The sequence below is a fragment of the Phodopus roborovskii genome, unplaced genomic scaffold (genome assembly GCF_943737965.1).
Source record: "Phodopus roborovskii unplaced genomic scaffold, PHOROB, whole genome shotgun sequence".
Classification (NCBI taxonomy): domain Eukaryota; kingdom Metazoa; phylum Chordata; class Mammalia; order Rodentia; family Cricetidae; genus Phodopus; species Phodopus roborovskii.
Window position 1 is genome coordinate 9,059,900 of NW_026126461.1, and position 13,844 is coordinate 9,073,743.

A 13,844-nucleotide genomic window follows, 5' to 3' on the forward strand; every position below is an offset into this window, starting at 1 on the left:
CACAAAATAATATAAAATCAATTAAAAATTAAATCAACATTGCAGCTGTGCATCATTGGTCTCTGGCACTAGAGACTTGCAATGCCAAATGACAAAGGAGATCTTCCTCTCTTTAAAAGAAAAATGAACAATTGAATTAAGAGACTACAGAAATTTTATCCACATTTGGTAAACACTTTGCCATTTTGTTTTGTTTTGTTTCTTTTTTCTTTTCTTTCTTTTTTTGTTGTTGTTTGTTTGTTTTCAAGGCAAGGTTTCTCTGTGTAGCTTTGGAGCCTTTCCTGGCACTCACTGTGTAGACAAGGCTAGCCTAGAACTCACAGAGATCTGCCTGCCTCTGCCTCCTGAGTGCTGGGATTTAAGGCATACACCACCAATGCCAGGCCTATGCCATTTTGTTAACTCTGTATGAAAATTAAACAGGCTGACTTGACTGGCTTGGTAACAAAATTATTTTAATTTACCTGGAGAGCATTAAGCAAATCCTTCAATTTAGGTCCAAATTTCTTATATTTAAGTCTCTTGTCAAAGGTGAGAGGTTCCTTCTCTTTCCGATGTCTTAGCTTGTGTGAACCTGTAGGTCACAAGTAAAGCAATCTTATGTCATAACTGTATTTTCATGCATACATGTTATCATCCTTTGTTCTTATTTGTCCCCTTTCTCTATTATTCTTCCATATGTCATCTTCCCTCTTCAGTTGACTCCTATCTCCCGTTAAGTCTCAACTTTCTTTTACAAATTATTGGTATTTTGTTACTGTATATCCAACTTCCTCCAAGCTCTGTTCAGACCCTTACATGATCAGCTTTCTAGTTCAGTCACCCCCACAACAAACACACACATGCATATACATTTACACACATATATGTACACACATACATATTTTTTTTAATTTGCATCCCATGTATGGAAGAAAACAACATTTAGTATTTGACTTTCTGAGTCTTACTGGTTTGACTTAATATTTTCTAGTTCTATCAGTTTTCTTTAAACTTTGATCATTTTGTATTTCCATTGTACATTGGTCAGGTGTCCCTGTGGGTGTCAAGCAGAGAAATGAACCATAAAGCAATCAGAATGAAAACCCAGATGAGATTGACTCCATTAACCTGCATCAAACCTTGGGAAGATTGAAGCCAGGTGGTTTATTGTCCGCATGTTTAAGCACGACATAATTTGGGAGAATGGTTTCCTGGTATAACGCAATTGCTGGTACACACAGTGGGTAGTAATTACATCCAAACTCAACTCAGGGTACATGTCATTTTTTTCCCCAGGAGCATGGGTTCTGTAGTAACTTAAGGTCCTAAAGAAGAACCTGCCTAAGTCTCAGTCCTACAATCAACATTGAGTTCATTTGGGTGGTTAGCCACTTGTGGTGGTGGTTCTGGGTGGTTTGAGGAGCCCTTGGTTATATGGATAGTATAAAGGTCACTTAGACTATTAGATATCTCAGGCCCTGGTTGTGGGAGTTTGGGGGAACCCTTGGTCATAAGGATAGTATAAAGGTCATTTAGACTATTAGCTATCTCAGGTCCTGGTTGTGGGAGTTTGGGGGGACCCTTGGTTATATGGATAGTATAACGGCCATTTAGACTATTAGGTATCTCTGGTCCTGATTGTGGGAGCTTGGAGACATCCCTGGCTATGCAGGTAATGTAAGGATCATTTAGATTACTAGCCACCCCCACTCCTGGTGCAGTGGCCTGGCCAAACAGATACCACAGATCACTAGGATGTTAAAAATCCCCAATTCTCAGCCTTCTGGATGGAAGAACAGAAATTATATGTCATTTCCTTTCAGAAGACAGTCCTGTGTACTTAACATTCCTGGTTACCCTGGATACGTGTGCATATTAGGACCTTTGTGCTCCCAACACAAAGGTACTCCAATTTCTTTATCCTATTAAAGTATTTATGAACAGCTAGACTGGTTCAATTTTCTGGCTATTGTAAATAGTGAGGCAATAAGTAAAAATACACAGCTATTTCTGTGGTAGAATCCTTCAGACATACATATAAAAAAGAGTGGTATAACTAAGTCATATGGTAAATTTATGTAAATAAAAAAGACATTCAATTTTGTGTCTGTGTGTGTGTGTGTGTGTGTGTGTGTGTGTGTGTGTGTGTGTGTGTATGCACACAGAAGCAATTGCTTTTGAAACCCAGAGATACAGGAGTTGTGACCAAACTCATGTCCTCTGCATAGTGGTATGCATTCTGAATTGCTAGGACATCTCTCCAGCCCCTTATCTTCAGGTTAATTTTTTTCCTTCTGTGCAACATCCAGAGTAACTGTACAAGTTTATATTCCTACCATCAGTGTCTTACCTCAAATCCTCATTAGTCTTTATTCTCTTGATTACAGCTATTCTAAACAAGTCAAAAAGTAATTTCATTGTGTTTCCTTAATGGAGAAAGATGTTGAACATTTTCCAAATGTTCATTGTTCATTTGTGGTTCTTTCAGAAGCGAATACTTGAGTTTTTGGCCTGTGTTCTTACAGAGATGAGCTTTCATTTTCAGAATTGTTTCAGCTGTATCCCAAATGTTCAGGTATATTACAATTCCCATTTGTATTTCTTTAATAACTGAATGTCCAAACTTTCCCCAGGCCACCTTTGTTCTTTGCCTGCTTGCTTTTGCCCTCATTAGGAAGTCCATCCCTTCACTGTATTTGAACCTAAATTTTCAGGATTCCATTGTGTAGTTAAGACCAGCTGAGACATTCAGCCTAATGGACTGAAAAGCTAAAGGATTTTTGGACCTTTTGTTCAGAGGCAACCATTATTGGATTAAGTGGACCATAGCCTGTAATTCATCCTAATAAATCCCCTTTCTATATGTAGCAAAAGATTCATTCTATAAATTATGTCACCTTAGAGGATCCTGACTAACACACTAGGTATATAGATTTGGTATAATTAAATTCTAAAAGACAATTATGCACTTTAAACAAAAATATATTAATAAAAGGAAATAATGAGTGACATAATTATACACTAGTTAATTTGTAATGTATTGATATTCCTTGATTTTGGTAAAAAAATCAAAACAAAATAACAACTCTATAATAGTATTTATCACAGAAAAATTCCTGCAGGAAAATCATATTAGTTAAGAAACATAGTTTGCCTGTGCTTTGCAAATGGGAGCTGAGGGCATGCCTCACTTTAACTAATTAATTATGCTTTGATACTCACCAGGTAAATTAGTTGGAAAACATAACAATGGTAAAAATGCAAACCATGCAAGTAGAGCAGCACTAAGGAAACCAGCCCACCAATTGATTTGCTCCTTTAGAAAGTTGTAAGTTATCCTTGAATAAAGAAAAATTGGAAATTTAAATTAGGAGCATTTAAAAAAATAAATCGTAATTAGAGGGGAGAGAGATAATTTTCTAATACGCATTCATTTTTTATTTGTAACTACTAATTTTGGTGTTTTGTTTGTGAGGGTCGGTTGTTAGTATTCAGTTGTGTGGTGCCTTCTTCCTCCATCAAATCCCAACGTTCCCAGTTCCCTCTCCAGTGACACTATTGAGGTGACAAGTAGTGTCACCCAAAATCATCTCCATTAAAAGTTGTGCTCCTGGAAACCAAGCCTTCCTTTGTTACCCTGCTCCTTTAAATCTTGCACCTGGACCTCCGGGGCAAGAAGCCTTGCTCTGAAGTTGACCAGCTCCTCCTGTATATGGCACCTGACCCTTGAAGTCACACATCATCTGAAGTCTCTTCCTTTGTGTTTCTTGTGCTCAGTGTATTTGATCCTTCTTTTGTTTTTCCATTTCCACACAGGACCATGTCCCTTCCTCCAGAGCTTCCTCTGCTTCTCACGGAGCTCAGCAGCTTCTTACTTAGTTGACTCAGAGGTCCTTATCCTCCACCCCCTCTGGCTCTTACACTCTTTCTGCCTCCTCTTCTGCAGGGTTGCCTGAGCTCTGATGGGGAGGGAATTGATGGAGACTTCCCATTTATGGATGAGTGCTCCACGGTCTCTCACTCTCTTTGTAATGTCTGTCTGTGGGACTCTGCATAGTTCCCATCTGCCGTGGGAAGAAATTTTTGTGATGTGGACCTAATATCTTTTCCAATCCTTCAGCCTAAGATATTGTTGTGTTGTTGTTGTTGTTGTTCTGTTGTTTTGTTTGGTGCTTTTTTTTTAATTTTTTAAGTTATTCATTTATTTAATTTCTTAGTTATTCATTTCCTCTTGAGGGACTTCCACCATATTCATATAGTTGGTTCTCCAATTTCATTACCTCCAGTGTGTGTGTGTGTGTGTGTGTGTGTGTGTGTGTGTGTATGTGTGTGTGTGTATTTTGTGTCCCTAGACTTCTTTAAAGGCTTTATTAATTTCCTCTTTAAGGATTTCTGTTGTAGTTGGTTTTAAGTTCTTCTCCCTCTGCTTCACCAATGTTGGGATACTCGGGGCCTGCTATGGTCTGAGAGCTCAACTCAAGCAGACATAGCAACCTGGTTGTTTTTGGGATTTTATGCAGACATCTAGGTATCTGGGGTTGGCAGAATTGTCGGTCTAGGTGCCAGTTTCTGGATTTCTCTTTGTTCGGTAGTGTTTGTTCCTAGGTTTCTGTTTCTTCCCTGGATTTCTGAAGAGTGTGATAATTGTGTATTAAATATTTATCTGGTCTACACAGCTAAGGAATGCTGCCTCCTGTGTGTGTGTGTGTGTGTGTGTGTGTGTGTGTGTACACATCATGTTGAGTTTATATATTTCTAAACTATTACTAATTAAACATGCATTATTTTGAGCTATAGTATTTATTCAAGTATTCTATATGACGTAAACAAAATAGAAAGGTAAATAGTATGACTTACTCTTCGTTCAAAGCTTGATTATTTGGAGGCTTAAGATTTGGTGATCCCACGGTGTAACCCAGACCATATCCCAGTATTTGTACAGCTTCACCAATACCTTGAAAATGAACACAACATCAAACAGCTTCACTACCTAATTTGGTCATAATAGAAAACAATTTAACTATGTGTGATACCTGAAAGTTTTTCGTGTTGTTTCCTGTTACTCCAGAGGGGGAAGACAGGTAGGAAAAGAGGGGAAGAAACAGATGAGGGGATGGAAGAGAGGGAGAGAGAAAATTGTAAATAATTTCTGCAGTTGATTCTAACAAATCCCAAATTAATAGGGCAGGAGGCTGGTGGGAAATTCATGTAAGTGTTTTAGTTGTTGCTAGTCCTGAGCCACAATCACTGCTTCTTTGGGACCAGCCACTTTGCAAAGTTTGGACTTTATATTGCTTGTGTGAGGCCTGTTCTTTTCAAAAAGGTCATGTGCTTTACTTAGTGTCTGACTGTGAATGTTAATTATTCCTCAGGCAATGCCAGAAAGCCATATAGAGTACTGCCTCACAGGACGACTGGGTAGCACATCCCCTTGTCTAATCTAACCAAGTATTAGGTTATTCGATACTCAGATACTTTAATTATGAACTTCATTGCACATTATTTAATCTATATATTTAAGGTAATATAAATATATTTATATACAATGTAAATGTAAATATTTTAATGTCACTAGAGTAAGGTAATGCATTTGCATAATTACCTTTGTATCATTCCCCTAAGCCTCTAAGGAAGCAGGAAGTTGTACTATAGTAAGCCTTTCTATACATTGTACTGATATGTGCATTAATTTCTGTTTAGAAGAACTAAAGTGAGTATTTTCTACCAATCTTGACCAATGCTTATAAGACACAAGCACTTCTTGTAAATGTATATGTAAATTAGTATATTCTTTATCATAATCTATTGGAAATAGTTACTTAGACCTGGTGGAAAAATTGTACCTTTTCAGTGCAAGTTTGTTGTTGTTGTTGTATTGAGATATAGTCATGTTTTATAGTTTTAACTAGCCTGGTACTTGATATACGGTCTAGACGGGCTTTGAACTAATAATCATCATGCTTCAGTCTCCCTGTGACTGGGATGACAGGCATACATCATACTATTTACTCTTATGATATTTTCAAAGTATAAAAGTAATTTTGAAAATGAATTTTAGATACCACTGAGTATACCAGGACCAGACTTTATTACAGTAAGTGATAACAGATTATTTGGGGATGTATCAATGTTTACTTGATTTAGAACATAATTTATATAAGGCGTTGTATGTGGAAGAAATGGCACTGTATTCAGCTCTCTCCTCCCCCACCCTCACCCCAGAGGGAAAGAGAGGAGGAGACATCTATTTTCTGCTGATTTGTGCAGTGTTGCAAATTTCAGATTTAGTTAGATTAATGGTATTCTGAAGTTAATCAAACAAGTCACCAGTAGTTACTACAGTGTCACCACAGGGCCAACAGTACTTTGGTGTCAGTTAAAACATCCAGAAACCAAATGAATATTCCAAAAGTTCCAAACTTGCCTAGATAGATGCCAGCTGAATGTGTGGCCGTGTGGTCATAAAGGAAGATCACACCAAGGATATAAATAGGCATCCCTGCAAGTCCCTGGAGACACTGTCCGAAGATGAAGAGAGAGAGGATCTCTGATCTGTGTGGTACTAGGCTTTCCCCACATTCTGCCATTGACCGGTCTTCATCTTCTATGCATAACTCTTCAGAAAGATAAGAATTATATTTTACTGAGCTGAATTCAAAATTAAATGTACAGTTAGTTTGTAGTTTCTACCATCACCACCACTTTTCCATTTTATTTAATGTCCTTACATTGTGTGTAGTCATACAATAAATTAATGATCATATTTTAAATAGAAATAGCACAATTGAGAAAACTGTATGAATACTGGAAGAGACAAATATTTATGAAGGAAACAGTATGGTGTTTAAAAGAATATCATTACATGTACACGGATATGTGTATATACATACACATTTACACATAAATAGGCACATGTATCTGGGATTTCCTTTGGGCACCAACCAGCTCCTAAATAAAGACATGAAGACTTATTTTCAGCTGTGACTGCTCAGCCTTAGCTTAGGCTTGTTCATTAGCTCCCTTAATTTCATCAGTTTCTAGTCATATATGTTTTGCCTTGGCTTTATGCCTTTCTTTCATTCTGCATGTCCTACTTTCCTGCTTTTCCCATGTCTGTCTGGCCCCTTGTGTCTCCCTGGTTTTTCTTTTTCTTTCCCCCACTGAGCCTAAATTCCTCCTCCTACTTCATCTTCCTGCCCAGAAGTCCCACCTTTATCTCTTCCCTCACTATTGGCCATTCAGATTTTTATTAGACCCATCAGGGTGTCTTAGGCTGGCATGATAAAACAGCAACACATTTTTACATAATTAAACAAATGCAACTCATCTTTGCAAAGTGAAACATTCCTCAATATGTGCTCATTTTTTTCTATACTTTGCATCCTGTTCTAGTAACATTTGTAAAAGTACTTGCAATGCCCTAGGTTATTTGGATTGCCAAAGTCAACGATGTGAGTTTAGTTCTGTAGTCCTTTCTCAGGAATCTTTAAATTAAAACATGTGCACTATGATTAAATAATTTCCTGTTTTTAGACCCATGATCAGTAATATATACTCTTATGGTTTGTATATGAAATAACTCCCTAATATCTCATATGCCATAATGCTTAATGACATATGGATATTATTCGGCGAGGTTCTTAAAATTGGAAAAGGGAGATACCACCTGGTCTCTGACAGGAATGTCTTGTCCTAGCCCCTTGCTTCACTTTGCTTGTATCTTATCATGTAGTAACTTGACTTTCATTGCTCAGAAAACTAGGACTTTTCTGCCTGACCATGGACTCAGAGTCAATGGAGTCTAGCAACCATGGAGGGTGCACTCAGCAACCGTGAGCTAAAAACCCATTTCTCCTACTTTTAAGTTGTTTATGTCAGCATTTATTCATAGAAATAGGACATCTAAGTGTACATGAGATCATAAAAGCAAGGTGTTAAGTTACACATTTAGGTATCCAGGTGTGGGCAGATGCCTTTAATGCAAGCACAAAGAAGGTAGAGGCAGGAGAATCTCTATGGTTAAGGCTATTCTGGACTACAGAATGAGTTACAGAACAGCCAGGGGTACACAGAGAACACCCCACACACACAAAAAAAGAAAAAAAATAATAAACAAAAAGACAAAACTCTGTAGTTGTCTATCCATTATATTTTTAAAAATCTTTGGATGTTATTGTTTACTTTTCTTACTCACATAGTGATAGGATTTGTGTATCTATACTTGTAGTAGGTTGGTAAAGCTAAGCAGGTGATAATAAACCATACATTTTAGGACCATCTTGGAAGAAATTTAAAACATACACTTGAAATACAGAAAAACTAGTAAAGATTACAACCTATTGTATTACTGAAAAGTTATTTGTCTTAGTTTCTGGGGAAGATGTCCCTTAAATTGTCATTTAACTTAACATGGTCACCCTGTCCTATCTTTTGTAATGTAATAATGCATAATGTGTGCAGTGGGTTTACTTGTGACTTTTAAATGTATGTATGGGATGTGTTCAGATCAGTTGCATCATTTTTCTCTTTCCGTTCGCCTCCCACTCCCACTGGTTGGCTTCCTCTTCCCAATTAGAGCCTTCATCTACATTCTTTTTCTTCTTTTCTTCTTTCTCCTCTTCCTCCTGCTTCATCTTTTTCTATTTCTGTTTTTCTCAATGGCTCAATGAGTTGCATTAGAATTGCTTACAGTTGTTTATGGACACAGAGGCGCCTTGCCAGGGACTTGACTGCTATACTTCATCTGCCTCTCTAGCTACATAGAAATCTCCAGGATTATTTATTTATTTATTTATTTATTTATTTATTTATTTATTTATTTATTTTGAGCTAGGGTTTCCCTGTATAGCCTTAGTTAGCCTGAACTTCACTATGTAGACAAGGATGGTCTTGAACTTATAGAGATCCATTTGCCTCTGCCTCCTGAGTGCTGGGTTAAAGGAGTGTGTGACCATGCTAAAACATAAATTGTTTTTTTAAACCCTGTTTTAGCAAGAATGGCAAGGGGTTATGACCTGATTTAGGATATGGCACCTGAATTAAAACGTTTATGCCCATGTTCTAACAGAAAGATATGATAGTGTGCTATGGAATTCTTTTGGTGGAGACATCTTGTAAATGACTGGAAATATGTAGCCTACCTTGGGATCAGCGATGTTTACAAATTCCAGACTACCTATTCTTTTCCAAGGATATGTTACAACTTGAGGAAACCAAATTTGGTTTGTAGATTTGTTTTTTGAGACAGGTTTTCTCTGTAGCCCTGTCTGTCCTGGAACTTGTTTTGTAGACTAGGCTGTCTTGGAAATCAGAGATCTGCTTGCCTCTGCCTCTTAAGAGCTGAAACTAAAGGCTTGCACCATCATGGCCCTGCCCTGGCCCGTTTGGACAAGTAAGATGTACACATCTTCTCAATTTCATCTACAGAATTTAAGTAATTCCATCCCCACCCCAGTAAAGACAGCATGCCAATATTTCTAAATCTGAATACTAGTTATATTTATTTCAAATTATTGAATTTTTACTGTAGTGATCTGTAGCTAAAATACCTTGTTTAATAATTGAAATCCATTTGGCTAAAAATGCTATGTGAATGTGACCCTCTACACTTTTTACTGTCATATCTCTTAAATTTTCAGGGACAGTATTTATAAGATTTTTTTTTCTCATGGGCAATATAGAAGCAAATGTCTCCACAACAATGAAGATAAAGTATATATTTAATGAAAAAGGGAATTATGAAACTGGTTACTATGTAGCAACCATTCAGTGGATGCACGATGTTACCATGATTTCTCTATTGCATCAACTTTCAACATCTGTGACCTTTAAATCTCTATAAACTTGCTTCTGTATATTTCATTTCTGGTTGCCAGCTAGAATTCTCAAGTTCGGGCTTACTCATACTGTTCATGCACCACCATAACCGACCTGTCTTCTGGTTGTGGTTTTGGTCAATAAACAGTGTTTTATAAGGAAAAAAAAATCTTCAGGAATGCACAGAGACTTGTGAGCTCCATCCCCCTCCATGATAGGATGTTTGCAGATGCTATCTTGGATAATTTGTGTGCAGATTCTCACAGCTTCCATGAGTTCAAGATTACAATGGCCATTTCATACCTAGTCCAGCATTTCACACTACTTCCCACACACTCTGCGTCATTGAGTTCTCTCATTCTCCTTTCTCTTCTGCAATGTCCTGTGGGCCTGGGGGGGGCTGTTTTTATTTGAGTATACAACAGTCACTCGTTCTTAATTTTCAGTCTCCTAAATCTGCTAGTTAATGATTTTAGTGTGTGAGTCCTGTTAGAATGCTCCTGTTAACTCAGTTGTCCCTTACGTTTCTTCCCTGGTAATCATATCACTTTGCTCTCTATCGCAACATACAAGCCCTCAATACAATTATAACCTTTGTCAATTACCCATTTTCTATGATTTTTGAGCTATAGCTTCAGAGCTGAAGAAAACAAGACAAAACAAGACATGTGGCATTCAATGCCCACTTTGACTTCATTGTGAACAGAAAGAAAACCCTTCATGCTCTTTGCAATCATAAAACACCTTCAGAGAGTGTTTTACCTGTGCCTTGTTCTAGAAATTTGAACTTAGTTGTCTACATACTCCTAAGGAGACATATCTGAGCTTTCCATTGAATAGTATCTGGAACAAAAAAATGTTTCCCACGACTATACTAAATCTAATGTTTTTGAGTCTCAACCATAAAAAATTAGACTTTGTTAAGGAAATTGAAGATTATAAATAACATACAAATTTTGCACACATAGCAAGCCCCAAAAGGGAAACTATCAAAAAGAGTTGTTCAGTATTACAAAAAATACTGGGCAAAGCTCTAAATTCATAACAAGTAAGTTTTCACTGTAGTAATTAGCAAGACTTATGTTAATGGAAGGATGGAAGAAATTCTGTTGCAGTATTTTGGGGGAAATGCATGTTGAAGTTCACCACAGGGAAGAAGTGTAGAAAATCAAGGAACTTCCACAAAATCATGCATAAAAACAAGGAGATTTCAACAGGTGATAAATAGTATTCTACAGTATTCTTTCCTAGGGTTATCTCTTCTGTGAGGGAAATAAAAGAGCTAATTAATTAGACTTAGTAATTAGTCAATAAGCATGGTTACATAAACAAGGAAAGATACAAAGGCATACATCATGGCCTATTTTAAATTGCTTGAAGCAATGATTTAAATAAACATTGATTCAGAGTATTAGGGTATTTTTAAAAACCTCACCTTCATTTTCTTCCATCGGTGCTACAATTTCGTACTTCATGTATGGAATAGCACAAAAAATGGATCCAAGTCCCACTAAAAAGGCTCCAGCTGCCACCCACTTGGACCTGTTCCATTTACTTCCATAGTATGCTACAAGTATTGCTACCAGCAAAGATATAACATCATAACTGAAGATCAATACAACCTTCTCTGGCCTTGACAGATAAAATTCCTTCTGAAAATGTCCAATACTCAGCCCAACAAGACCAAATACAAGACCTAAAATCAAGAGAAAGACAAAAGGCAATATAACACATCTTAATAAATAAATCAGATTGCCATTATAATCATTCAAAGAGTTTAATTTACATCAACTGAAGTTTAACCATTCTAGGAATTTTCAATCTTTTTGAAAAAAAAAAAGTATACATTCAATGTAAATTATTTCATGTTCTTGAATGCTAAATAAATAATGCCAAAATGTGTATACAATTTGTCCAACAGTAGGGTTGTTTGATAGCTTGGATACTGTTCTTGAAGCTTTTAAGATTTTTGAGCATTTTCAGAATATATTCCTGTGAATTGTTTCATGTTCTTTAACATTAAATAAACCAGAGTACAATGTGGATAAAACCATTATCATGCGAAAATGATACAAAAATAACTTGATACAGAAAATAGCTACAAAATGTTATTACATTTCTTGGAGTGAAAACAGAAAATAGTTGCAAATTAAAACTCTTATGTCTGCAAAGGTGCTGGACCGAGAGTTGTTGCTTCACTACACCCAACTGCTGCTGTCCAACTGCCTCAGACACTGAGAAGCAGCTGATCGCCTGCTTGTCTGTTGCTCGGGCGGTTGTCACAGCTAGACCCAAGTAGCACGTGCTGAGGAAACATTCGGGATGGCTGCAGATAGGATGTCAATTCCCTATTTTACCTCTAAGAACTTCAGTCAATCGAGATTGGTTGCTCCTGCTGCCCAAATCACCAGCAAAGCAGAAAGCCATAGAAAATTCTTGCTATACGTTTGATGGTTACTGCCCGAGCCTCTCACTGACATCACATAAATGTGAGAGCCAAGTCAAAGGCAGTGAGCAAAGTGTAGTCTCCAAGTTAACCAGACCCCTTGCAAAGAAAATTAAGTTCAGAAGTGGACTGATGGAGCTTCGTGAGTTTTGTTTTTTTTTTTTTATTAACTAAAATTATTAATCACAATATATAACTAAAATAATAGGAGGAGGAGGAAGAGTCAGGAGGAAGAAGGCAAAGTATGGATGAAAATACTCCAGTATTTCTTCTTATGATGTGGACCCCGTCAAATCTCACCATCCCTCAATTCACACAGGAAGGAACAAAATGCAAACAGAAAGACGCTTTGCTATAGTGTTTCGAAATTGGGAACTGAAACCACCCTATGATGCCAATGCTGTTTTCAACTTTATTTTAATTCAACCCCGAACGTAATTTGGTCATCAAATAACATGAACTAGCTCAACACCACCTTCTCATAACCTCTGTATCTGAAGAGCAGCATGATGTTCACAGCACGGAGTGCACCCTGCCAGGCAGGCAGTCAAGACCTGAGGTAACAACAGGCATTGGATTGGCTGATATTTTATTCCATTCGCGCCTGGTCATGGACCCTCTCCTTTCTTCAGTGTGTATCCACCTTGTCTACCTCACTCCTCAACACCCCAGAGCAGCCCTGCTCCTCCAACGTACCTTGAGCTAGGACCACCATACAGTACAAAATGAGGAAGAAGTTAATGTTGTTGAAACGCTGTAACTTAGGGAAGACTAGAGGGCCCAAGGCGAATGGCCCTTCCAAGGGCTGCTTTTTTGCATCTGGTACCTTCGTGGCGTTTGAAGAGTCAGGCACTTTATTTTTTCTGAAACTTGCAAACTTCATCATGGCAGTTGGAAATGTTGTCAGATACGGGGATACTTTATTGGGATCATCAGACTGCTCTTGTTCCTTCTCAGGTTCCTCTTCCACCGGTTCATGCTCAGTACTGTCTTGTGTTTGTTCTGTTTCCTGGTCCATGGTTTATCCGATACAGTTCTGTGGAGAGGACAGGTTTGTTTCCAGGCACCTGTGTACTTTGTGGTCTCGAGTGACTAACGCCGTCGCTAAGAGCGCTGCCACCAGCCAGCGTCCGTTGGCTGACGTGTCAGAAGTTCCAAGACTGTATTCCATCTTCTGTGTGTCACAGATAAGCAAAGAGGAGGGATTGGAGGAAGGAGGCAAAGGAGGGGAAGGAGAAAGGAGGTGAACCCATTCAAACCATACTGAATAAACTGCTCAAAAAACTAATACAATTTTTTTTGTTTTTTGTTTGTTGGTTGGTTGTTTTTTTGTTTGTTTGTTTGTTTGTTTTTAGAAATACAAGGAAAACAGAAATGTACAAGCATAGGACAGAGGAATGAACCCCCAGTATCTCCAGGCTTGTTTCAATGTGTTGTCTTCACAAATGGACAATCTCACTTGATAGAAATTTGTTGAAGTACTAAAATAATAAACAAGCAAACAAAATCAGGAAACATGGAAAGATACATCCACTGTGTCAGAAGAGTCTTTAAAATTTATAGTCTCAGCCAGGCATGGTGGCACCCACCTTTATTTAGT

At 37.7% G+C, this 13,844-nt stretch overlaps 1 protein-coding gene across 1 annotated transcript in view; it reads right to left on the bottom strand.

Moving 5' to 3' along the window:
* Slco6a1 (solute carrier organic anion transporter family member 6A1) overlaps positions 1-13,262 on the bottom strand; it is a 39,428-nt gene extending 26,166 nt beyond the window's left edge. Inside the window, exons 1-6 of the mRNA XM_051190667.1 lie at positions 12,941-13,262; positions 11,234-11,494; positions 6,407-6,598; positions 4,840-4,936; positions 3,205-3,320; positions 465-574 (exon numbers count right to left, since the gene is read on the bottom strand). Of these exons, the coding sequence (XP_051046624.1) occupies positions 465-574; positions 3,205-3,320; positions 4,840-4,936; positions 6,407-6,598; positions 11,234-11,494; positions 12,941-13,262 (1,098 nt within the window). The remainder of the gene's footprint in view (positions 1-464; positions 575-3,204; positions 3,321-4,839; positions 4,937-6,406; positions 6,599-11,233; positions 11,495-12,940) is intronic.
* Positions 13,263-13,844: the final 582 nt, after the last annotated feature.